Source organism: Grus americana, chromosome 5 (genome assembly GCF_028858705.1).
Source record: "Grus americana isolate bGruAme1 chromosome 5, bGruAme1.mat, whole genome shotgun sequence".
NCBI lineage: Eukaryota > Metazoa > Chordata > Aves > Gruiformes > Gruidae > Grus > Grus americana.
Window position 1 is genome coordinate 27,396,805 of NC_072856.1, and position 25,572 is coordinate 27,422,376.

Genomic DNA, 25,572 nt, shown 5'->3' on the forward strand with positions numbered 1-25,572 from the left:
TGAACGGAGGGAGAAATTAGACGTTTCTTTTAGATAGCAACATGTATGCTGGGCAAAGGGCTCGGGAATGAGGTGCTTAGAGGCTTTCAGTTTCTGAAGGGTGTTTGGCAAACGGGGATGGGACAGGGAGAAGAGGCTCGATGATTTGCCAGGGGTATAGACAGCCGGTACAAGCCGGGAAGCGGTCGCAACGCACGGGGGAACCGCTCAGCCACCGGAGGACACCGGGCAGCCGAGAGCCCGGAGCGATGCTCCTTGGCGGCGCTGCGGGAGTTGGGACAGTGAGAGCAGACAGCGAGAGCCCCGAGCGCAGGAGCCGCTTTAGGAAGGGCTTCTCCGCCCGCAGAGAGGGACCCGCACCCGCGGCAAGGGCGGACTGGGGCCGGGGCCGCGGGGCGAACGCGGGGGTCTCGCCGCGGTGCCGGGCGGCGGCCCTCGGTGGTGGTGAAGGCGGGGGGGGGGGGGGGGGCGTCTCGCTGCGGAGCCGCGGTCCCGGGACCGCCTCTGCCGCGCCGAAAGTTTGCGAAGTGCCTGGGCGCTGGGGGGAGCGGGGCGGGGGCTGCCCCGGCGGGGCTCCTCCTCCGGGGCCGGGCCTGGGCCGGGCGGAGCGGGGAGCGAGCCCCCAGCCCCGGAGCTGCCGCGGCTGCAGAGGGAGAGAGTGGCGGCCGGTCCGGGGTGCTGCGCGCCGGAGGAGCCCGGGACGTCGCTGTAGGCGGCCCGGGCGCGGGGCCGGGGCGCTGCCACCATGGGGCGGCGCGGCGGGGGCTGCCTCTTGCCCGCGCCTCCGCAGCTCCTGCTGCTGCTGCTGGGAGCGCTGCTCCGCGCCAGAGGTAAGCGGCTGCCGCGGCGCCCTCTGCCCCGCGGCGGCGCGGGGGGCCCGGCCGCCGTCCCGGGCTCGGCGGCGGGAGCTCTGCCCTGCCGCGCCGCTCACCTGCCCGCGCCCGCCGGGCGGGGAGCCCAGCCCTGCCCTGCCGCAGGACAAAGATCCGTGCCCCGTCCCGCGTCGGGACGCGGGGCTCTCGCCTTCCCCGTGCTCTGGAGCGGCGGGCCGGCGCCGGCAGGGTCCCCCGGCAGGCCGGGGCGCGGGTACCGGAACGGCGCTGCCCTGCCCGGGCGGCAGCGGAGGATCCCCGCCGCCCACGCGGCCGCTGCCCCCCGCGGAAGTTTGGCGGCGGCGGGCGCGGGCTTTGTTCCCGTGGTGCGAGCGGCGGGCCGGGCCGGGGCGGGCGCGCAGGTTGCCTCGGAGGCTGCCGTGCCCGGCGTGTCGGGACAGCCGCCGCTCCGGAGCAGGAATGCAGCCGCGCACCCGCCGCGACGGGCCCCTTAAAGGTACAGCCTGGCTCCGCGGCGGCGCCCCGGGCTACCTGCCTCATCTCGCCTCGACGGGGACCGGGAATCCTCGCGCAGCGCCCTGGCAGAGTGGAGCCGGGATAGGAGTGGCACCAAAAATAGGAGCGAGGGGACAAGGGGAGAGTTTGGTTGAGGTCTTAGCGAGCAGGGAAGCAGTTCCATGAAGTCTCTCCGGTGAAAACTTTGTGGTTGTTCTGTGAACTGAAGATCAATTGCTGTTTTTTCCTCTTGTGCGGTAGTGCTTTATTTTACAAGTGCGCCCGGTGGAGGAGAAAACATCTAAACGCTTCGCGGAATTGTTTGTAACGAGTTTTGAAGGCTTTTGGGGGAGGGGTGCGGAGAGGAGATACGTACCTCGTTTCTCTCCCTTCACTCCTTTGGCAGCTGCTGTATAACTTCGCCCATCCGTTTTCTCCTGTGCTCCTCTGAAATTACAGGAAGCGTTTGCAGTAGTGCTGCTGACCTCCATCGTTCTACAAGTATTGCCTCTGGGGCACAATCACATGGGGTTTGGGTTTCAAGTAATATTATTTCTCTTCTAACAAGAAACCTAATTGCAGGCAGCTTTGAAGAAGGTGCTAAACCAGCTTGGAAAGGCTGAGTAGAGGGCTGCAGTTCTGTGTACCAGAAAATCTGCTTTTTAGAAACCAGAAGTACTCTAAGTTCCCAAGTGCCACACAGATACTTAGCTGCAGTCTAGGAGTGGGAAGGATCTAAAGCATAGATCTTAGTGTAGGTGCAGATCTGGATGTGTTTTATTTTGGCTGTTACCCAGGTGCTCCTAGTTAATGTGTCTGGGCTGTTAACAGCCATGTGGGGGATGTCTGATTGTAAAGTGCAGGTTTGCTTGTAGGTGGCTGTGCCTTGATGTCTCCAGGACGCTTTTTATGGCAGTTTGTCTCTCTTTCAAGTAGTTCTCCCATCAGTGCGCTTTCCTGTATCCTCTTGTCAAACGAATGTGAGTTTATGATTGGAGGCGCCAACTGCTTCCAGAAGTGACTATCCTCTTTCCTTCAGGGGAAGAAGGTACACTTTGCAATAAGAACACAATTTCTGAGCAGTTTTTTTCCTATTTGAAGCAAGGAAAAACATGAGGAGGTGTCAGAGAAGATGCCAAAGTTTGTGATGAGTTGGTGTTCCTCCCCTCAGCTAGAAATTTTTCACCATTGTCCCTTAGAAGTACCTGCAGGGACAGTGTACAGCTTAACTGTCATAAAGCATCCACAGCCACAGAACAGGTAAATTGTTAGAAGCACTTCGTCATTTACCACTGCACCTCGGTACAGGAGCAGGTAAAGCAAACAAGTCTGCAGGATTGACCTTTGACCTTCTTTTGGTGGATAGTGGCACTTAAAACTGGAGAAATTTGTGCCAAAAAAAGAAAAAAGTTCTGCAAGTATCTTGAGCTTTTGGAAGAGTGTGTTACAAGAAAAAATGGATATATAAAGAGAATACAAAGCTAATGGCATACACTGCTGGTGTGTGGTGATAAAGAAGGGCCTGATGTTGTGATGGTCTGCATTACTATAAATACAGAATGTCACAGAACCTGTCTGGGTCATGTGCTTGCTGGTCTGGCTCCTGGGACTCTGCCAGAAGAATACATGGCTAATATCAGAGCTTCGCTTCCCAAACATCTTGACTACATTTTAGAGTCACAAACCTGAACGTGATACCTCTATAGAAGTATAGTTTGCAGCAGGAATTGCGATCTCGTTACGTGTGCTTGGCATTGCTATTGGTTCTACAGCGCTCAGCCAAGTGCAAAACGCCCATTGCCCTGTTGTCAACTTAGAGCTGATAATGTTCTGCATCCTGGGTGTGTTGAGGGTACATGGGTTTACTGGTGATCAGGTTGGATGATGTTCACACATCTCATGATTGCCCTGAATTATCTTGACTGTTCCGTTCTGTCGAAGTGGTAAAGGCACTGAGTGACATCCCCACTCTTGTAAAATGAAGTGTAAGATGCTGCAGGAGGCTGACAAGTGGTGGTGGATTTTTTATTTTGTGTTGTGTTTTTTTTAAACAGTTCTGTGTCTACTAAAACTTGGTAGCATTAATAGAAAAGCATAAAGCATGAATCTTCCAGTATGAAGTTAACATTATCGTTTCACTTATTTAGTGTAGATAAGCAATTTTCTTTCCAAAAGCTTTCAGTTGCGTGCTTTAGCACTGTTTTCTGCAATAGAGAATCCCTTCTTGCATCCTGGGAGTGTGGGTGCAGCAACCAAATTAATAGGTGCTTAGGTGCTTAGTTGTGTTTCCAGAGTGTCTTGTGAACCTTGAAGAGGGATATTCTGTTCATGTGGGCCACAAAATGGAATTTCAGAAAACTTGGAGCTACTTCCCTACATTCTATTCATTGAAGTTACAAAAGAAAATGTGGTTGGATATAAACATTATCAATTGTAGTTCAAACCAGAAGGCAGTACTTGCTGTATGTTAACTAGAAAAAGAAATTGAAGTGATCTGTAGTTCTCCAGACTGGTGAAATTAACATTAAGAAATGATTAAAAGATTCATTCTATGAGAATGATCTGTAGTCTGGTAGTCCTCTTGAATCTTCATGCACTCTTGTGAAATAGGCAAATACTATCCTTGTGGTGTTAACGTAGCAAGTGAAATAGAAATTGTCTTGCCCAAGGCCAACTCCATTTGCCCTAGAATGCAACTTACCATTGAACACAATAGAATATATGCTTCATAACACTTCTAAAAGCTGATAAAGAGATGGTATCTTGAAAACCAGTCAAGGCTTTAAAAATATGTTTAAAGAATAAGTGCATGTCCTACACCTTTGTTGAACTCCTCTGCTGCTTGTAACGTTTGTGGCTTTTTCTCTTTTTAATAATACTTCTATTTCTCCAGCTAATGATCAAAACACTCATAAAATTGCAGAAATTTTACTGACTCTCCATTGGCAAGGGTGAATTGGCATGTTAAGAGTTCTTAAAAGAAACGTGTAAGAAAAGTGGACGTTTTATTTCTCTAGTCCTCTGTTATTTCCACCTTAGCTATTTGTGATGTTCTCTCAAAGGGGTTCACATAGTAAGGTGATATATATGCACACGCATGCACACTTGAACTGTCCATCTTTTAAGATGTCTGGCTTTACCTGATACGACATCCAGAGCTGGAGCTCTGGCATGCAGCAAACCCACTCCATTAATTGGCGTACTGTATTTAGTGGCTATCTGTGTTTCACACAAATCATGGCAGAGAATGCTAATTGTAATTGTTGTCTGTGAGTCTAATGTACTTGATGATTAGGCTCTTGCTTTTGGCGTCTGTAGTACCTGTGGTTCTTTGCCATGGCTGTCATGTTGGGTGTTACTCTTTTATGGGATTTTGTTGTCTATTCTGTGTGAAGTCTGGGCACTGTAGTGCTTCTTGAATCTCTTCTTTCTATATCGTCTTCCCTGTAGATTTCCATTTCCCTGTAATTCAGATGGTAACTACATGGATCCATAGTGATTCCGTAGGCTTGTGGTTTATTCATGCTGTATATCTGATCGCTCTGGGACTGTTACCTTGGGAATATTTGGCTTCCATCCTGTTGTGGGTGAGTTCGTGTTCAGGTTTTTCAGCTTTCCAGGCATTTTTTTGCCTCTGTTATGCAGAACTGCCTGTTAAATGCTGAAGTATTCCAGCCTGCGTATTTAGTCTGAGAGACTCTTGAGCTGCAGTCAGTGTTTCTGCGAGGAGCAGAACTCCTTCTTGGCTGCTGTGAGCCTAGATGAAAGGAGGCTTACTATGCAAGGGTAGGAAAATAAGTTTTCATAAAGACTTTATTAACATCAAATGGAGCTGATGTTTGTGGACTTTTGCCTTGCTAAATTGTGGATGGCTGAAGCTCGTCATATCAAGGAATTCCGTTTGTTGTTTAAAATAGAAGAAAAAAAGGAGACTGAACAGTCGGGATCTCAATTTTGATGGTATGAAATACATGCCTATAGCAGGATGCTTAATGTTAGCACAACTTTGGGTTGTGAAAAGTAATAACAGAAGCTTCTGTTTTTCATGAGGTGGTTCTTAGGTCATTAGATTTTTCTATATTTAGCCACCAATCAGCAAGTCACAAACCATTAAGATTAATGGACAGTATTGTATATGTGTATTAAATGTTTGTGCTGCAAATTGCAGTTTTGTCAAAAAGCATATGACAGAAGACACTGTAGAATCTTGCTTCTCAAGCTGTTGTATGTTAATAGGAACTTTCTGATGTTGCAATACTTGGAACTATGAAGCGCTGGCTATTTCTCCTGAACAGTTTAGGATGAGAATAAAATTCACCTCCCTGTACTATAGTGATGTGAAGTTGTTTAAAGAAATGTTGTCCAGCAAAGTTTCCAGCAGAGAACGTGTTTGCCTGAAAACAGACCACATATTCTGTAGTGTCAAGGTGACGTTTTACTCCTGGAGTTAAACTTAACCAGCAGTGAGATGTTACGGTGACTCCAGGCAGGGGACACCCCTCTCCTGGCTACCAGTATGGTGACTTCCTCCATATGCCCCAGCAGGGCATGGTCTTCTGTGTCTCTTTGTTACTGCCTGACAGCCCCTCCCGGCTGCTGGAGCTTTCTGTTTCTATTGCATAGCAGCAGTTCTTTAATCAGAAATCTTGTTAGTATTCAAGGATAATTGATCCGACTCTCTGGTAGGGGGTGGGGACCCAGCCTTGCATCCTTCTCCTACTTGCCACCCCCAGTTTGACCCCTGTTGTCTCTTTGTTTTCTCCTGTTAAGTTTGTGCCAGTGATGTGTGTGTGTGCTGTTTTTCCAAGCAGCCTGAAGTTGGCTGTAACCAAGAGCAGCAGTTAAATAGAGCCCGATTTCCCCGCTTCCTGGCGTTTAGTTGTTCGGCTCCATTTTCTGGTCTTCTGTGTTTTTGATTTGCAGAGAAGGAACTTACTTGGTGCCCCCGGGCATCTCTTAAACCCATTAGAACAAACTCTATTATTTCACTGTACTTAGAAATCCTCCTCCTTTAGTCCCAGCATCCATCAAAATAATGTATCCTCTGTAAGGCCCTCTGGAAAATGTTTAATAGGATCTTTTCAAGCTCAAGGAGAGTTCCAGTTGGGAAGGGGGAGGGGAGAAGGCTAATGGAAGATCTGACTGTGACTTGCAGTAAGCCCGAACTTGGCCTGTGTCAGCTCTCCCTTCACCTCCATGCTGAGGGAGTGCTGAACAGAGCGGATCCAACACTGGGATCAAAGCTGGAAACAAAAGGCTTTGGGAGAAAAATTTCCCGTCTGGCCAAGAGGCAGCCACACAAAGGTGGTGCATAATTTATCATTCGAGGTTTATTTCTGCTGTGCTCCTTCTGGAGAGGGAATGAAAAAAAGAAGTGACTCTCCTGCTGTTTCAAAGGGAGTAAGTGATGGCTTTGGAGACTAGAGGCAGGAAGGGGCTAGAGATACCATGGAAAAACATTTTCAGTGCAATCTGTACCCAGCTCCTCTCTTCTCAGACATGGTCAGACATTATTTCTGTTGGGGGGGACCCTATTCTTGCCTTTTGAAGTTTCAAAGAGTGAGTACTTCTAACTTCTCTGGTCATTCCCAAGTCGCAGTGTATGGAGTTGCGCTGCTCTTGGCAAAATCAAGTTCTGTGATTTCTTGAGGTATTTCTCTTACACAGGGCCACAGTACTTAGACCAATCCTTAAGGTAACATGGAGGAAGAGGCTACATTTGCCCCAAAGGCTTCATAGTCTAAATTAGATATCTGACATGTGATAAGGATCAGGGATGTGATAATTCTAGTGGAATAGATAAGGTCCAATATTAAAATAGCATAGCTTTCTAATTAAATTTCCTTTAGCTTTGGTTTAATGGGAAAAGCTTCTGAAAGTTTTTCATTCCAGTCACTTCTTAGAACAAGGATAGAGAGGGGTTTTTGGGTAGGAGTTGGCATCAAAGACTACTGAAAGCTGGTAACTGGGGAAATAAGGGTGAGGAAGCAGATGCAAGAGTAGTGTAAACCATGAGAAGGAGGGAAAGGGATATAGGAGTACAGATATTAACAGAAGCAAAGATAGGCATTTTGGAAATGAGAGCCAAGGCCTTGAGCTGGCAAAGGAACAGAAGAACTGTGTAAGGAGATCCAAGTGGAGTAATTATATGGGATCTGATGGCAGAAAGTGTTGTTAATTAGGTAGTATAAAAGATGGAAGTTTTGAAAGTGAAGATGAGCACTGAGCAGAATTTAACTGCTGAGGCAGGGAAAGACTTATTTTAGTAATGCTTTAAAGGAGGATGTAACGACTTGTTGGGAACCCTCAGCAGTAAAGTCCCTGACCTAGTGGGGCGATTTTATGAAATATCAAGAGCTTAGCCATGGGGCGGAGGTGGAAAGGGAGGCTGATACTGGCATAATGCTGAGATGGTGAGCCCGTGACACAGAGGTGGTGATGGAGCTATCTGCAGCAGTGGCATGTGGGACCTGTCAGGCTTGGGAGCACATACAGCCAGAAGGATTTTTTGAGTGGGATGACCGGGAAGATATTTTGAGGACAGTCCTGTCTCAAAAAGTGTATGAAATGGGAGAGCAGAGTTGAAGAGAGAAGCTAGGAGGCTGGAGATGATTGCCTGGAAAAAGGCATAAAGTGAGAATAGGAGATTACTCTTGGCTCGGAAAGCAGTCTGGGTACAGAAGCAACAAGACTGGTGGCAGAAAATAACACCTTTCCTGGAGAAGGAGGCTATTTCTCTTTCTCTTCTCCATTAAGAATTGCTATGTGAAGGAGTGAGTCACTAGGAAAACTGTTAAAACATAAACATGTGATGTTCTCAGCTTCCTTCTCTGGAAGGCTCATAAGAAGCATTGTGTGGCTATGCAAGAAGGTTAGAGGGAAATATGCACTCTGCTCCTTTAGCCTGAATCTCCAGCTCCGTCAGTTCGTTTGGGTGACAGCTGGTAGTGTCTGGGAGAGGTTCTTGCCTAAGGTGCAGCCGTTCACTGTAGCAGAACCGTGTCTCATGGGATCTAGGATTAGAATAAAATAAAGACACACCTTCATTTTTTTCTTTCTTTGTGCTCCCACCCAATTTTAGTTCTGAATTTCCGTAACTGCTGAATAGTCAAATCCTTTCTTTGCAACTCTGAGGGCAGGGAAGAAAAATGAGAAGTCTCAGGACTGTCATTTCCTGCTTCTGTTCCGAGCTCCTGAGGATGAACTAGGAGGTGGGATAATTCTCTGAATTAAAATTGCAGTCGTTAAGAGGAAGCCAGCTTTACTGCTGGCCTTTCTTTGTGATTCAGAGTTTGTAACTTCTTCAGGCTTGACAAATTTAGGAAATGAGGTTTTTGAGATAGTGTTCCACTCACTGTGATTTTTGAAGCCTGTTGCTCTTGAAAAGCCCGAGTTGAGTTTCTTACAGCTGGAGGACATGTCCCTAATTTGTGCTGCCCTTTTTAAAAGGGCCTTGATCAGCATAGCACCTATTACTCTGAGGAAAAACATAATAGGTCTGGCTGTGAGAGAAAATCAGAGTTTGCGGCATGGGAAAGGGCGATAGATTGGAGGCTGCCATTCTAGAGGCTTTAATAGCCAAGAAGCAAGAGAGGATAGTCATTGGCAAATAGGAATGCTAGTGGACTATCTGCACTTTTGTCATGGATCTCAAATAGTAGTATCCAGTGTCTAAATCTTAGAAAGCATGATGCTGGAGTAGGTGGGAGACTAGGTCGGGTCTCCTGACAAAGGTCTGTTTGCAGGGCAATGACTAGTGCCCAAGTTTAATACAAGGAAAGAGCAGGTTGAATTGAGAGCTATATCCGTGTGGCTTCAAAGTGGTGAAGGGATTTTTCCTGGGCATTGACTTGAAAAGAGAGGAGGACTGCATTGGGCTGGGTGGTGAGGTCACGGCCCTTTGCTGTCTTTGGTAGGCATTAGGGAAGGCTGCCCCTGGGTCTGACTTCTTTTCTGTACCAGTAAACGACAGCTGCAAGAGGGTGTTGACTCATGAACAGCTGATTCCTGAGCGGTTAAGATGTCTCCACCACAAGGGTGGTAGCCTCATGTGTTGTCCAAGTTTGAACTGTCATTGCTCGTGAACCAACACCGTGTGTAGGCCTTTGTTCACTGCGTTTTTGAGTGTAAGGAAGAATTCAGACCTGCAGTCAGCATTACCTTAAACGACAGAAGGCCTTTTGGGCATTTGCTGTTTGGTTGGTTTTTTTCCAGGCCCAGAGTTCTTTTATCTGTGGAGCAGGTGGATGCTCTGTCTGTGCCTCAACTCCCCTGGAAGGGCAGATTTGTCATCTTTGCATCTTTGGCACTTAGGTTTAGTAATTTCTATGCTACTAGTACTCAAGCAGGGAATAACAACCTTGTTGATCTGTGCCTTCTGCGACCTTCCACTACAACCACTACAAACTTCTTTGACTTGAAGCAGTTCATCCACTTGCAAGAAAAGCCAGTTGTTTCTCTGAGCTTTCTCTTGTTTGTGACCTCCTTCCTGCGAATTGGAAGATGAGGAGCTGTAATCTTTTGTTGCTCTTAGTGCAAATTCCAGACTAGAACAAAATAAGCTAATTCCTTAGTTTTCCAGTCAATTGTCCCTAGGAAGTATGGAAAATAAATTTCTTTCTTGCTTGTTATGCTTAGCTCTTCACCCACAGGTCTTCAGAAGTCTGGGAGCAAATGTTTAAGATGAAAAGGAATGTCCTTAAAAGAAAAAAAAGAAAAAAAAAAGGGATAATTCCTGTGATATTCTGTAGTAACTTTTTGTTGGTTGCTTGTGCTGGAGAAGCAAACTCTTGATGATGGTAATGTGCATGCTGGAGGAAGAAGAAAAGCTCAGATGATTACTTTCCGAGAAATCACCCATGAGCAATTTTTGTGCTACAGATGCTGTAGGACAGACTGGCACGGAAGAGGGGATGGCAGGCACTCGCCTACTTTAAACGCTTGGCAAATGCCCCTGTTTAGCTTAACTGGCACATGAGGCCAAATCTAACACAGTTACAGTATAGAACTAGTGAGAGATACAGGTCAAACTAAACCTATGTACAATCCATCAGTTGTAGGATAAAAATAAACAGTACTCAGACAGAAGCCTTTGAGCAAGGAAGGGAGTGAGGCAGAGATGACATCTTTGGTATGTACATCTTGACTTACCCGCTCAGGCGAAACAGCCTCTGAGCTCGGGCTTCCGATTAAGTGACTGGGACAGCTGCCAAAGCACCTACGTTTACTCGCCAATATACTGCAGTGCATTGGTCCTGCAGGGTAATCTGGGGAAGGCATGGAGTGATATCTGGGTTTGTTTTGGGCTTTTTCTTGAATGATGTCATAACAACATGCTTTGCATCCTGTATGTCAAGATCTTAAAATATATGTGGTGGGGATGCTAAAGCTGCCTATTAAAGTGTTGTGAAGAAAGAGGGCAATCAGAGTTATGCCACAGAAGACCAGCTATGCCTAGGGAGCCAGCTTTTCTGACCTTGCAGGCTGCATACCAAAGTCTCTAAGGTATGTGCTTATGGCTCTGTGCCCTTCAGAGACAAGCAGAAAGGGAGTGGTTCACAGGAGAGAAATGACACTTCATAAGGAGAGAATTATCCTGTCACAAGACGGGGCTGGGCTGAGGTGGATGTTAAAGGAGGAGCTGCTGCAATATCCCTCAACGGTGGGTATGCAGCAAGGTCCCTCCACAGCCCTGCACTAACCAGCCTCAGGAGCCCTTGCCTGCTTAAGGTGCTGTGCCAGTGCTGGCTGTGTAGTGGCTCTAGCAAGCAAGACACTTTTCAACTGCTCAAGCAATGAGAATTGAATACAATACTGAGATTTTCCCACTATACTATTTGATGGCAAATTAAACTTTTGACTCCCACAAGAATGAACTCAAGAGCTCTGTATGTTCTTACATTGTAACCAAAGGGAAGTTAACTTTTTTTATTTTCAGACGTGCAAAGACATGGTACAACTAAATCTATGAAATCTATGTAGTAGAACTGGAAGGATTTCCATTGCTGATCTTTGCATAAAAAGACTTGGTTTTGGTGCTATCATCTCAGACAAAGCAGCAAAAACTATTTCCACCTAAAAGTACTAGAGAACCATAGACTGAAACCAAATGAAAACACTGTCCCTTCCTACAAAAACATTGCTTCTGGGATTTGGCACTCCTTTTGAGGCTAATGAAGCAAATAACTTAATCCAAAATCCATCTGTTTGAGAAACTAATCTGAATCTAAACCAGAACACAAGTTTCTGTAACAAAAAAAAAAAAAAGTCCAAACCTGCTAGCCAACTAGACTGCAACAAGTTATTGCGCAAAGTTATTATGTTGGCAGATAGTACTGAATGAAATGTGCAAAATCAAGTCAAACTCTTAGCAAATACTGAACTGGCACATGCAACTTTGAGTTGAATACAGGGAGAACACTGTAAATTATACAGTAAATGTCTGGGAAAGAGAAGTAAAAGGAGAGAGTGAGAAGGAAATCCTCTAATCCTGTGAGTAAAATATAAAAGATGATTACTGAGAGCAAGAAAACAGTTACCTTACTAGAAATAAAACATTATTCCTTGGAATATTTTCACTTCTGTCACAGTACTCCATGCAATGTAGCCTTCTCTATTGTAACCTCTGTGGAGGCAGGCGCTTCATATGTTGAATCCACTTCTGGGAGAAACTCAAGTGTGCTGTCTCTTACATGTGGGTAACACTTGCAGAGCTTGTTTTGCCAATAAAAGTGTCTTTGAATTGACTGTGGTGGGATGTGGTGCAAGTTCTGATGCAACATGAGGTTCTCTGTAAGTGCAGATTTTGATGAGAACTCGCCTCTCAAAATCTCTAGTAATTTTGTTTTCTTGTTGCTGTTGTGAATTGGCTCCTTCCCTTCTGTGGTCCATTGTTGTATGGTTGATGTTTGAAAATGAAATGTCTTCCATCTGGTTAAGAAATTTCATTTATGCTTGGAGGCCTGAACTACTGCCTTTGCTAGTAGGAAATAAACAGTGTTCCAACTGTCCCTAATTACCATCCACTTGCCTTCCTACAGATTCATGTCTCTTGCAAGGGCGCTAGAAGAAATGACTTATGGATCATGAATTGCATTTTTCCTGTCCTATATTCATTCACTTCTATCAACTTAGTCCTTTCCTCCTGTTTAAACTTTATAAATTAAATATACTACTTAGAACGATTAAATGATGGGCTGGACAGTGGAGATGTGGCTTGCCTGGAACACAGTCAGTGGCTTGTTTCAGGGACGTTAGGAATGTAACTGCAAACGACTTACAAGGCCATGTTACTGATTGGAGTAGGGATTAGTATAATCTTGCTTTTCGGGAAACATTATCTTCAAAATACAGTTTTAGAGTAATACAAAGCCCATGTCTTGGAATATCAGAATGAGAGGAATTTTTGTTCCTGCTGCCTTTTGCTTTCAGTAAACTTGATCTCTCTCTGAGAGAGAATTTTTTTGGTGGGGCTGCTAGGATGTTGTCACTGCTGAGGATTGTTCTCTGCCCGCAGTACATGTGGCCTGGCCTCTGGCTGCAGGACTTCCTTGATGCCCAGGGTGTAGTTTCATGTTATGCCTAACCTGGTGTAACAGTTGGGTTGCCCCACAAGAGCAGTCTCGCCCCCTTGTCCCTTTGATAGGTCTGCGTGTAGGTCTGCTGGATCAATTGGTTCAGCTTGTTGATCTGTCACAGAACTGACCTGCAAAATGGTGAAACTGGTGACACCATGGGTTGTGTGGTATTGGCGAGCTGAAGATAATTGCTCTTCAGTGACCTGATCGGTATAGACCTGATGGAAGGATGGAGGGAGGCAAGACCAACTGTTTCTTTGCCACTGGCTGGCTCCTACTTCACTTTTCCGTAACAGTAATTTGATAAGGCTTTCCCTGGAAACAAGAGAAGGTGAGAATTCAAGCCCGAGATTCAATTTCTATGGCTCATGTAAGCATAGGCTTCTTTATTGTGTTATACTTGTATGACAGTTTTAATGCTGTGTTAGTGTCAAAGTGGGGTGAAAGATCAACCTGTAGATGTTCCAACGCGCACAGTACATTAAGTGGTGATGTCTTTTGTAGTGGAAACTTCTATTCATTAAGACTGGAAGCAGATACCTACTGTCTTGTTTTACTTGGTCTAAGACTTATGTTCTGAGTTCTTGCCAGAGAAATTGTCAATCATATGAAAAGCTTTATCCCCTTGCTAGCGCCTTGACTCTCCTTCCTTAGTCTTGCCTTTTAAATGACTGGTGTCTAGCAAAGAGTTGGTTTTTGACCCTTACTTGCAGAATCTGGATCTGAGTTTTGCTTGTTCTCCCCTGATGCAGTGGTGTGTTGTGGTTTGACAAGCCTGGCCTGAGCATGCAGACAAAAGGAGGCACTATCCCACCCTTCTCCACAGTTGATGCAGAAATGGCAGTGCTGATGCTAAGTGTCTGGTTAGTCAAAGGATGACAGAGTTAGCTGTTCAGAAGCATAAGCTGCCTAAACGGCCATTCCCGTTCTCCTTGAATGAGCATGTGGCAGGCCGAGGGGGAATATCTACATGGGCTGAATCTCACACATGAATTGTCAATTGGATCATGTAAAGATTCACTCTGATGGAAATCAGAGCTTCACACTGTTACATGCAGTGTGTGCATACAATAAGGACAGTTCATACTCTGATGAGTTCATAATTTCTACATGTAATAAATTGACAGATGTATTGAATAACAAGAGAAAAACCCACAATGAAATACTGATTAACATCGTAAATAGGGGCTCCACTTAAATGCTTTGCCTTTTAGTCTGTATGTTGATACTCCTTGCCCTGTCCTCTCCATCCCCAAGATATCTTTCTGTTGAAGCTGTCTTTCTCTAATTATTTTTTTTTCCCTCTGACTTGCTGCATGCAACATTATCTAATTGTGATAGACGCATTTGTTGTGTCTGGGGTCTGATGCTGGGAGAGTGAAAATTCTTCTCAGATGTAATGCCCTTCTAAGAACGTCTAGTTGCTGGTTTTGTCCTAGATAGCGCATGTTCCTGTTATCTGCTAGCGTGTTCGATAAATGGTTAGCATTAGTCTAATGAAGGGTATCGTATCTGAACCCAGCTCACAAAGATATCTTCTGCCTCCATGACCATTCCACGTTCTCCCCTATCCTGACCATAGCAGCTCTTAGTATGGATTGCGAATGGATATTTAACCATGTAACCACAAAGGTTAAGAAATTCGAGAACAGAAGCATAACTTGGGCTTGGTTAGGAATCCAAGTGTTAAACCCTGCATTCCTGACTCGGGATAGTTTAGCTGTGGCCAGCTTTAAATAATAATTATTGAATGTTCCTTTTTGCTGCTTTGTAGCAGCAAGCTAAATTACTGGGTAGAATTCTGTAAATACGTAATTGGCATCAGTGGCTGTATTTACGCAGTAGCTTACGTGGTTTTCCCCATAACCTTTGGAGATCATCTGTACAGAACTGAACTTTGGAGTATCCTCTTTGCAAGCTGTAACATAAAGGTTCCCTATGATTGTTGGGCCAGGTATGCTAATGGTTAGGGATTTTTTGTTTGTTAGTTTTCTTCCTCTAAGGGTAGTCGACATCTTGATTTTGGAGACTACAGGATTTTTTTCTTGCAAGGGTAAAGAACTGAACCATGGTGACTGGTTGCTTAAGAGCTGGTGCTTTTTTCTGCGTACAGAAATGAGTGGCTTTTTCCCAGATTGGAACATCACATTTTTTTTTAAACATTTACTGTACTCAAGTGTAGATCTAATTCACCACGTTTATTCCTTTTCACAAGAATTTTCAGCACAGTAGCATGTGTATCCTACTTCTAAATGTACAAACACTTGGTAAACAGACTGTAAGAAGAAAATAACTCTTGAGCCACTGTAGTAAATATGTCTGTAAAGCCTTAAAGAGGAAATGACCCCAACTTCTTCTGTCAGTTTGGCTCTGAGGCTATGGTTCTGCAAGCAGTGAAGCAAAGGGAGGAATCAAACTGGGCTGGGTGAGGAGGAATTGCAAATTTGAAGGATCTTCCGTCTTTTTGCCTCTCATCGCTCACTGGACTACTTCTTCCCTGATCTGTGTTTTACCAGGCTGCACAAAGGTATGCCAGCTCTTGGGGATCGTGGGACTTGGAGTAGGGAAAGGAGGGCTGGGAGTTCTTTAAGCTAGCACTACTGATGAATATGAAACCACAGTCTTGAAGCTTCTTTCTCATTTTGAGCAAGAATCAGTGTGTTTCTGGAGGACCCGAGAGCTGTGTTATCACTTAAGTGTAGTCAAATCAAGGCTGCTTCCTGTCCTTTGCTTATCATGCACAGAAGAGGATTTGTTTTGGGAGGATATCTGGCAAAAAAATCAAGAAACTAGGTTATAGCATGAAGAGCAGAAGATTATATCTTCCCCATGGAAAACAGTCATGCTTTTCTGAGGACTTGATACCTAAATCAGCTTGTATGTATTTCAGTTTGCCAAGTGTTTGTGCAGTTATAAGGAGGGACATGGGAACGATTTCCAGAATGCTGTTGCTATTTGTAATTCCACATTTTTGATACTGTACAATAAAAAATGGAGGGAGGGGAATGAACCTCTAAGCACACTTTTCAGAATCTGGAATTAATGGACCGCATTCAACCTCAGACCAGGAAATGAGAAGGCTAACTGAACTCAACCTCTGAGGTTGACATGTATGCTATCATGACCATAACGTTGTGTAGCTTAGTGGCGCACTGTGACTGCAGTAGATCTGATCTTGACTCATCAAGGCTTGTTGGCTGAAGGTCCAAATGTACCAGATGTTCTTACTTAGAGAATGATCTGTAGGAATAAATGTTATGTTCTTACAGTGTCTGGGAATGGCAGTGTTTGGTACCAGAAATATTTAGCAAATCTAGTCAAGATACAAACTGCACACTAAGGCCTTTTTTCCCACCACAGAAATCCATTATTTTTTTCGAACTGAAAAAAGTCATTTTACTGCACAACCATTAAAATGGATTACTACATAACTCTTCCACTTAGGAGTGGAAAGAGAGAGGAAAAAAAGTGTGTGTTCAACTGGAAAAAAACAAACAAACAAACAAAACGTCCCAGGAGCTTCTCAAGGTAGATTGTAATTACTGAAGATAAAATTCTTCTATGAATGGAAGTAAATAGACTAGAAGCACTGTGTTCTGCCACGTCTTTACTGCTATCCAGTCATTTTAGGTAGCATTTATGGCACTGATGGGCTTGGGTCATTCTTTGATCGGAGGAAGTACTCTATATTTGGCTGAATAACATCACTTCTCGCAATGCCCACAAAAGCTTGATTCAGCTCGGTTTATCTGTTGCTCCCTACTCCCCAAAGTACAGTGGAATAACAGAAGGAAAATGGTTCTTGAGTCATCGCAATAAATACATCTGTAAGACTGAACAGAAGACGCCATGCTGTCTTGTCATGGTTTTTGGCCCTGAAATCATGGTTCTAGCAAAAGACAGTATGCCTGCTTGTTGGATGAACTTTTCCTCTGTAGGCAGAAGAGTTTTTAAAAGGCTTTTAAAAAATGTCAAAAGTTCTTCTTCCAGGGCTGAATGACGTGTCTACTGAAGTGATTTGTGGGCTTTGTGAGGAATCTGTGTCTTTTATTTAGATATGCACTTCAGATCCTGGAACTTGGTCCAGGAAGTAGTATCAGAAGTAGTTCTTAATAATATTGTTAATACAGGCTCTTCTCATGAGAAAAATCCACAGGCATCCTTAGCCTGCTTTTGTATGGAAGCAATGGTTATTTCAATATGTGTGCATACCTTCTCACCCAAAAAACTGGTCCCAGAGAATAAAAGTTTCATGAAAATAGGCAGCACAATAAAGGGAAGGCACCACAGAAGTGACTTGGCTGTGGGTGAAGATTCCTTGTGAGTTTGCATCTTGTTAGACATGAAAGAATCCCCTCCCTCTCTCCATTTGGCAACAGAGGCACCAAAATTGACTATTGGAGATGAATCCATCTGAAACTGGCTTTGTTAGTTCTGCTTCTCATGTAGCTATTGAGATTAATCAGGTGTGCAAGTTGGAGTCTTGCTGGACGTAAGCCTATTTCCAGGTTCCCAAGCAGTGGCAGTGCTCCAAGCGGTTAGTTCACCAAGCTCAGGAGATATTCAGTCCTTTCTCGTTAGGAGGCAGAAGTCTTCAATGGGCTTTAATTGGGTTGTGCTTTAGGACTGTTCAAAAGCTTTGGCTGGTTTAGGATGTGGCTGCTTGGCTGCAGAGTGATATTTCTGGCGAGAAGCATGATAAACTTGTGTTCTGAGCTAACTGGCTGCTGGCTGGATCTCAAAGATGAATGAGAGGTTTGGGGTGGGGTTTTTTGTTGAGGTTTTTGTTTTGTTTAAACTCGTGAAATTTTTGGACTGGATTTTATCTGTTAAGGTTCTGATATTGTGCTCATCCCCAGCTTAAGGGTCCATGGAGGCTTTGCTTTCGTATAACAAGAAATTTTAACTAGGATATCTGAAATAGTTACTGCTCCCAGTGATCCGCCCTGTGCCTCTGAATAGCTGAATACAAGGTAAAATATTGCTGAATGTCACAGTTTACAGCTTGGCAACTTCCATTTATTTTAGCGTGCTGGATTATAAACTGGTGCTTTAGGAGCTGTGCACAACTGTCCTGAGGTAATATCTTGCCAGATAAGATCCTCTGGATTGCTGGGTCTAGTCTGATTGAACTGGAAGGAGGCTGCAGGCGTGACGCTCTTTTCCCTCTGGAGACTCGAATCTCTTGGTCTTCAGGCGGTGTTCCAAGTCCTGTGTGCCTCAGCCTTAGCCTGGCCGGAGTGGAAGCTGGCTGAGGGGTTTTGCTGAGGGCAGGGAAGGAAGGAAAGACGTCCTGTGTGCTTCCAAACCTCCTCAGCGTCTTGGAGCACAAGAGAGACATTATATAATGCAAGTTGAACCAATTCTGATGGTCTTTCCTAATTAGTTACATCAGAAAGGCCAAGGATCTTTACTTCTTTTACTGATTTTTTTTTTTTTCTTTCTCCCCCCCCCCCCCGCTTTTGTCTTGCTTTCAGTTTACCCATCTGCATCTGGTCTTGCCCAGGCAGCTGCTGCTCTATTTGTATGTTCCCTGGGGGAGCTCTGGTGCTCCTTTAAGATCTCCTGTTGCTTTGGGAATTCACCTTTTAGACATGGTGCTTCATTAGCCTCTCTCATTTGTTTAGTACTGTGAGAAAAGATTTCCCCTCCCAAAAAGCAGAAGAACGAGTTTCCAGTGGCATCTGCTTGAGAGAAGAGCGTCTCTGTGTAAATAGAGCAGGTTTAAAAGCCTCCTGCTATTGGCAAAGGAGCGGCTGGGTAGTTTTTGAAGGAATATTGTTCGACCAAGTTGGCACTAGGAGGCCCTTTGGAGGTGAGGGATGAAGGATTCCCCCCTGCTCTTTCTCACCCGGGGAAGGGTTGCGAGCAGCCGTGCTGCCCCTGTGCACTGTTGTCGTCCTCCCCTGCCTCGGTCTCAGCACAGTCGCTCCTTTTTGTTGCTGTTCATTAGAGGCACCATTTGGGATTTTTCGACCCATCGGGTTCTGCGTTTCCTCGTGTTTGCCGCCCCTCTCCCCTGCCGGGTGTTGTGGGAGAGTCGTCCCCTCTGCAGGCGATGGTGGGAACGGCCCCGGCCTCACTTATCACCAGTGACAAATCAATGGCAGCCTTCAGAAAGCTGGCCCCCAGGATCCCCGCTCGGCCCAGCTCTGGAGCAGTGGGAGGCTTCCCTGGCAGATAAAGGACTCCTTGCAGCTCTGACTTGTTGCCTTAAATCTAACTGAGGAAACCTTTTCATTCTCTTCAGCAGTGGCCCCCTCCCCTCTCGATTTGTCTTGGGGAAGGTGGCGGCTGGTAGAAGCGGGGGGCGTTTGGGGAGGCGGGGGAGATGGGAGTGGGGGAGCATTGGGGTTTGTAACGGTTTTTCTGTTTCCCTTTCACAATAGTCTGGCTAGTGCATGCAGAGCTGGGCTCACAAAGCCTCCCTGAAGTGCCCGGAGTCCCGCAGGGCTCCTCACAGTGCAAGTTTGCTGTGTGTATTCCTACCAACAATACAGCTGGGCCCAGCAACAGGCTCCAGCTTTGGGCAAATATTTCTACAGCTTTTCCTTAATCGCTTTTGAGGGGAGGAGGGTAAGATGGGTTTGGGAGGTGGGAAGGGGGGAAAGAAAATTTGTATATGTGAGGGAAGGGAAAATAGAGATGGGTGGAGGGATTTATCTCTGGCTTCTGCAGTCCAGGCTTCCAAAGGGAGCCTTTGTTGGCATTCAGCATCCACGCTACAGCTACAGTGGGTTTGGGGAGCGTCGGTGTTGGATCTGAGGGAGGAAGGAGATTTAGGCAGACAACACGTAATGGTTTGGGCTCAGCCAGTCTCCATTTTTTGTCTGTCTTTTAGCAGGAGACATTAGCTGACAAGTCCCTTCTGAGTGGTTTCATCCAAAGCGTTGGTGTAGGCTGAAAGCACAGTCTTTTCTTGTGCTAAGTATGTCTATCTTATTTCTGCTTAACTGTTCTGCATGTTTTTATGCTTGACTTCGTTTTCCCTCTACTACCTGTGATTTAGCTCTCAATTCTAGTTATTTGATCTGGGTCCCAGCTCCAGATGTGGAAGAAATCAGAAATCTTTAAAGCAAACTATTGCAACTTGACTGTCTGATAGGTTTCGGCCTTGGGAGTTCCTTGAGCCCATTACTGTAGTCCTAGGATAGTCAGGTAAGCTCATTTCTTATGTGCTGGTTCTGTCCCCCATTTCTAAAGCTGCAGCGGAGATACCTAAACAGCATGAAACTATTTGATTGTGTCAAGAAGAGATCATATAAGCCCACTTCTCCCTAGCATTATGGGGAAAAAGTAACCAGACCACCTCCTTTTAAACATTCCTTTCCATTCCTGCAGGGCTGGCAGCAAGCTTGGCGTGCCCACAGTTTGGGGCTAAATTCTTACATTGGCTAAGTCGTGCGGCATGCATTATTTGCAGTGTATTAAAGATTCAAATGTCATCTTAGACCTGATGCTCTTGTTCTAGTAGGAATGATGCCAGAAGCATCATCCTTGTTGCAGATGCATCATGTCAGAAATTAAATTTGGGCAGGAGATACTTACCTGTGTTAATATTCTCCCAGAGCAAGGAGTACTCTTGCTCTAAGGTCATAGTTCCACAGATGCTTTACGCTGAGCGTAGCTAGGGGCTGCACATACGGAGACTAGACTTCCTGAGCTCTCTGGCCAAGGCCCGGCTCATCCTCCACTTCCAATCAGTTAAATCCCAGCAAAATTTCCAAATTGAATCCAGTCTCCAAGCGATCAGCAGAATTTAGTAAGTAAAGGCTTACTCTGGGTCAGTGTGTGCGAGAACATGCAGGATGAGGGAAGGCAAGACTGTCGTGCTATGGTAAAGCTCACGGTCAAGTTCTTAGCATGGATATAGCCGATGCTTTTAATTAAGGGACATCCTTGCCTCTCATTTGGAGATGAGGGTAGAATAAGAGTCCTTCTTTGTAGGAAGAAATTACTAAAATGCCAAATACAGACCTGAGTCAAAAGAATGTACATAACTATGGAGATTTTCAAGCATCCTTATCCTCACTGGCATCTGGTGACTGCCACTTTCTTCTATATTATTCATGATATAATATTTGTAGAAGCATTCCATCCTTAGAGCATCACAACTACAGGCGAGGCAAGGTTTGTAGGGAGAGAGAACAACTTTAGTTAGACCAACTAATATGGCTGGAAAAACAGACAAGCTTTTGGGAGCAGTTTCTCCTGAGAACTAAAATGGAAGCCTAAGTCTTAAAGTGCAAGTTGAGAACAGTTGCTTTGAGTTCAGCTTGACTGTATTAGTGGATTAGAAATTCAAGAGAAGGGTCCTGATACATGTGGAGCAGAAGGGGATGACGTATGGGGAAAGTGGTGCCAAGCCTACCTGATTTTCTTTTCAGTTGATTAAAGTTTGACCAATTTTTAGCTTTCCAGGCTGGAACTCAAGGGGGAGAGAGAAGAGTTTCTGCTTAAAACTGCCTGTGAAACTTCAGTTAGAAATTAATCAGTGAGTTTGGAGAATAAGGATAGAGAGAAAAATGCCTTTTTTTCTTTTTCCCCCATGTTTAAAATCTTGCCATAGTACGGAAAAGCTTGAGAATGTTTGTTAAGCCTCCCATGCTTCAGAAATACAAAAATGCAGAAGAGGCTTAAAGATTATTTAGTTTCTCTGAAATTCACCCATGTATGGTATGAGTTGTAAATATTTGAAAATCGGTACTTGTGTGTGCTGAGTATGAGTTAAAAAGCCTGACAGCAACAGCCTCTTTGACTCTGTGATGGACATTGACTATCCAGTGGCAGGCTTAAGTTGAACAGGAGCTCTACTCCAATTATTCCCCCAAAGTGAAGGGCTGCAGAGGAACTGTAGTCTAGATAATGCCTTCTGAAAGGCTGCCCTCTGGGCTGAGTGCTCCTTTGCTGGCCTACAGGCGGTGAGGAGGAGAAGGCAGCTGCAGTAGGCTATTTCTGTGTGATACGAGGCAGTATTGAAGATTGTGTTGCAATGCAAGAAATAACATGGAGTCTCCTATGGAACTGTCTGTCAGCCCACAAGGCCATAAAGCAGGTGCACAATTAAACTTGGGTGGGTGTACTCAGTGGGAAGGGAGAGAAAGGTGTCTGTGTTTGCACCTGATTTGTGTTAGGTTTGAATTTCTGGGCATTTTGGAGGTGGGGGGGGAGTTTAGGAGGAAAGAGTAGCAGGAGAGAATTGAATTATGGAAGTAGGGAAGCTTGTTAAGAGACAGAAAAAGGATGAGGGAATGTGGGAAGGTGGAAGGAAGGTTCTGGGTAGCAGGTGTGAGATGGGAGACTCTGTCTTCTGCTCTCTTTTCCTACATCTAGCCTGTCCCTCTTGCTCCCAAGTTGCCCTTCTCTGTAGTGGCTCACCCACAAAGCAACTTGTGTCTTTCAGGTTCTCTTCTGTCGCCTGTTCCTTGCCTTAAACTTGCAAGTCTCTTTTTTTTTTTTTTTTTTTTGAGAGGCCTGAGACTGACCTGTTTGGCACAGTGTTTTACTTTTATACCACCTGCATTGCTCCCCTTTCCTTCTGTTGTGTTTTATGAGCATCTAACAGTTCTGCAAACCATTCCTTGGCTCTTCAGGTTGGACACCTAGGAACAGAGGTTTCTGGCTTGAGACTCTGGCTGTCTGAGATCTGTAACATGGAGCTGATGAAACCATTCAGAACAGTAAGATGCGAAGACAAAAGAATCTGTGTTTATGGACTGCTTGACTGTTATGGTGATGAATACCATATAATAATTTTACATTCAGTTCAGAACTTTGTGCTGCAAGTAATGTGGGGATTGTGTGGTGTCATAAAGTGCAAAAGGGGCCTTTTAAAAGCTGTGCAGGTGAATTTAATTCTGGGATTTCATTAAAGCCTTTTTAAACTTGCTTATAATAGATTTTAAATGTCCTGTGTAATCAATAGCAGCTGGATTTATTTTCTTCTGAAGCATTCTGTGTAAGATACTATCTTTGCCAGACTGTTGCTCAGTTCTGCATACCAGGAAGGAACCCGTTTAAATTCACACCTGTAAAAGTAAATTTACTAAAATCTTCCAGGTTCCGTAACACTAGACCTGGTCCCTCATTTTCCTTCGATGGGGGGAGAGAGAGAGCGAGCTGGTGTTGGGGAGTCATGGTGTGTCTCTTTGCATGCTGTTTACTGCTGCCTCTGTGGTTAACCTGTTCCCCATGGACCATTTAATGGTGTCTAACTTTTTACGCTGACACATTTCCTGCTCTGTTGGGGAATATATATGTGTGTGTGTGCGTGTATACGTATATATGTATATACTACAATATTATTTTTTCCTTGGAATTATCCCATAGCATCTCCGTCCTACTTCTGTTCCTTCAGGAAGAGGAGATCCAAGTCTCTCCTAACAACTGTGCTCACAGCCTCTTTCAGCCTCTTTTCACCCATTCCCTGATGAATGAGTGTCGAGGAAAGGCCACAGGTCTGCACAAGAAAAACGCAGGGAACATGAGTTGAGATCCACGTTAATTTCCCCCGGAAACTGCCTCTCTGTAATTACAGTTCCAACATCCTCCAAAAGAAAAGGGCCCTGTCCCCCCTGCAGCCCCCCTGGCAAATTTGATGCTCCTTGCAGCAGGGAAACCAGGCATGGAGCAGAGCAGGTCAGCTGGGGCCTGAGAACGCTCCCCTTCTGTCTCTTCATTGCCGGGGGGGGCGGAGGGGGCTGTTCCTCTCCCCAGCCCCCTTCTTGCCCCTTCCTCCAAATCTCCCAAGTAAATACAATTTTATTTTATTATATTGCTGCCGATCTGCTGTTGTTTTTCGTACAAAAAAGGTGGAAGGGGCAAGAAGGAACGAAAGAGTCTGGCGACAGGAAGAGATGAATTGCTGAAGAATGACACTGGCAGGGACTATTGTTCATTTTAACGCTGGAGCAGGAGCAGAGAGAAACGTTCACACGCCATTCTTGGGCATCCTGCTGGGCAGGCTAGGAAAGGGGCATTCCAGCTGGTCATGAGATTTGGCCAGGCAGATTGAATTGGGTTGAATAGAGTGCTCGCCGTTTTTTATTATTATTATTTTTTTCTTATAAAGAAACCCACTGATTAATTGCAATGGAACCTGATTAAAGGGAGAGTCTGAAACCCACTTAGATGTTACAGACATAAAGCTGTCAGCCTACCAGCATGTGATAACTGGGCCTTAACCCTTTACAAGGCTCTTGGGGGATGGGGATGCTCACTGGAGTCAGCGTTGCCCAGTCTATGTTTACATGTTTGTGTGAGAGAGGACTTCTGTCATTTGGGGCAGGAGTTGTGTGCACAGCAGGAGACCTGTAAACAGACTGCATCTCATGAAAGACAAGTGCCTGAAGAATGAACATAACATTTAGGGATATTTTGCTCATGGAGAGGTTGCATGGGGATTTGCTTAAACGTTGTTGGCTATATTTTAGTAGTTTTGCAGAATTTAGCAGCCCTTGTCTGTATCTATCTCTCTGTCTGTGCAATCCTGAATATGACAATAGGAAAAATCTGTGAAGGGAACTGTGAAGTTCCACAGGCCTCTTGAGGATTGTTGCAAACAAACTTGATAGAAACATCAATACCCTTGTGGTGGACATAACATTAAAAAAAAAAAAGTATTTAAAAGAATGCTGTAATCTGAGAACAAAGCTATAGCTCAGCTGAACTTGGAGGCTGATGTGGAGATTGGAAGTGGATGGACAACTTGGACGTACATTGTCTCAGCAGCGATAGGATGGAATTTCAAGATGCTTGGAGACCCCTTTCTATGAGTGAAAACTCTTGGTCTTATTATATATTGGTTTCATTTCAAATGTGTGGGGAAAAAAGTCCATGTTGTGACACTTCTGCTTTTAACTCATTTTTTTTACTCTGCTGATTTAGTGTCTGGACATGGTTGAATGCCCTCTGCTCATTCTCTTGCTTCTTTAATATCATGTTTGTAGTTTGCTGCTTTTGTTGAGAAGCACAGATGATTTATTCAAACAGACTCTTCAAGCTTTGAAAGGGTCTCTGTGTTGCCGTGTGAGGAAACTGGGAGGGAGGACAAACACTCTTGCCCCCCAGCAATGTTTAGCTTCAAGTGTGACATAGTAAAAGATGGCATGTAAGATCTCTAATGAGTATGCTCTCCAGTTGTTTTATCCTATTCTATAGCACCCTGTGCGCATATGCGTCCACTGGCTTGGAAGTGTTTCTCTAGAGAGGTTGAAAGAGCGGAGATACAGTTGGAGCAAACAAAGGTCCTTTGTTGGCCCTGGGAAGATGACAGATTGTTTTTTGATATTTAAAGCTCCTTGTTCTGTCCAGCTCATCTCTCCAAGAGAGGAGGAATTGTGGAGGGAGTAGGAGCTTTCTGAGATGGAAGTTGCTGCTCTTCCTTTTTTGTGTCCTGCATCTCTGGTCACTTCCATCAGAAGCTACTGATGCAGGTTGTGCCCTCGCTGGCTTGGCTTCACAGGAAGCAACTGTTGAATGGGGGAGTCTTTATGCTCAGATCCTTCCTGTTGGGAAAAGGAGAGGGGAAAAAAAAGTCACAATGGAAGTACGTTTAAACTCTCTCTGCATAGACATTCGTATTGGATTGAGTATTCAAGGGAAAAAGGGCATTGTGTTGTTTGAATCCCTGCAATTCATCAGTAAAATGGAGAACAGCATGAACAGGC

General features: G+C 45.0%; 1 protein-coding gene across 4 annotated transcripts in view; it reads left to right on the plus strand.

Annotated features, from left to right (window-relative positions):
- Positions 1 to 630: 630 nt before the first annotated feature.
- LRP4 (LDL receptor related protein 4) overlaps positions 631 to 25,572 on the plus strand; it is a 79,889-nt gene continuing 54,947 nt past the window's right edge. For all 4 annotated transcript variants that reach the window (XM_054827637.1, XM_054827638.1, XM_054827639.1 and 1 more), the window contains exon 1: positions 631 to 830. In XM_054827637.1, the coding sequence (XP_054683612.1) occupies positions 746 to 830 (85 nt within the window). In that variant the 5' untranslated portion in view covers positions 631 to 745. The remainder of the gene's footprint in view (positions 831 to 25,572) is intronic.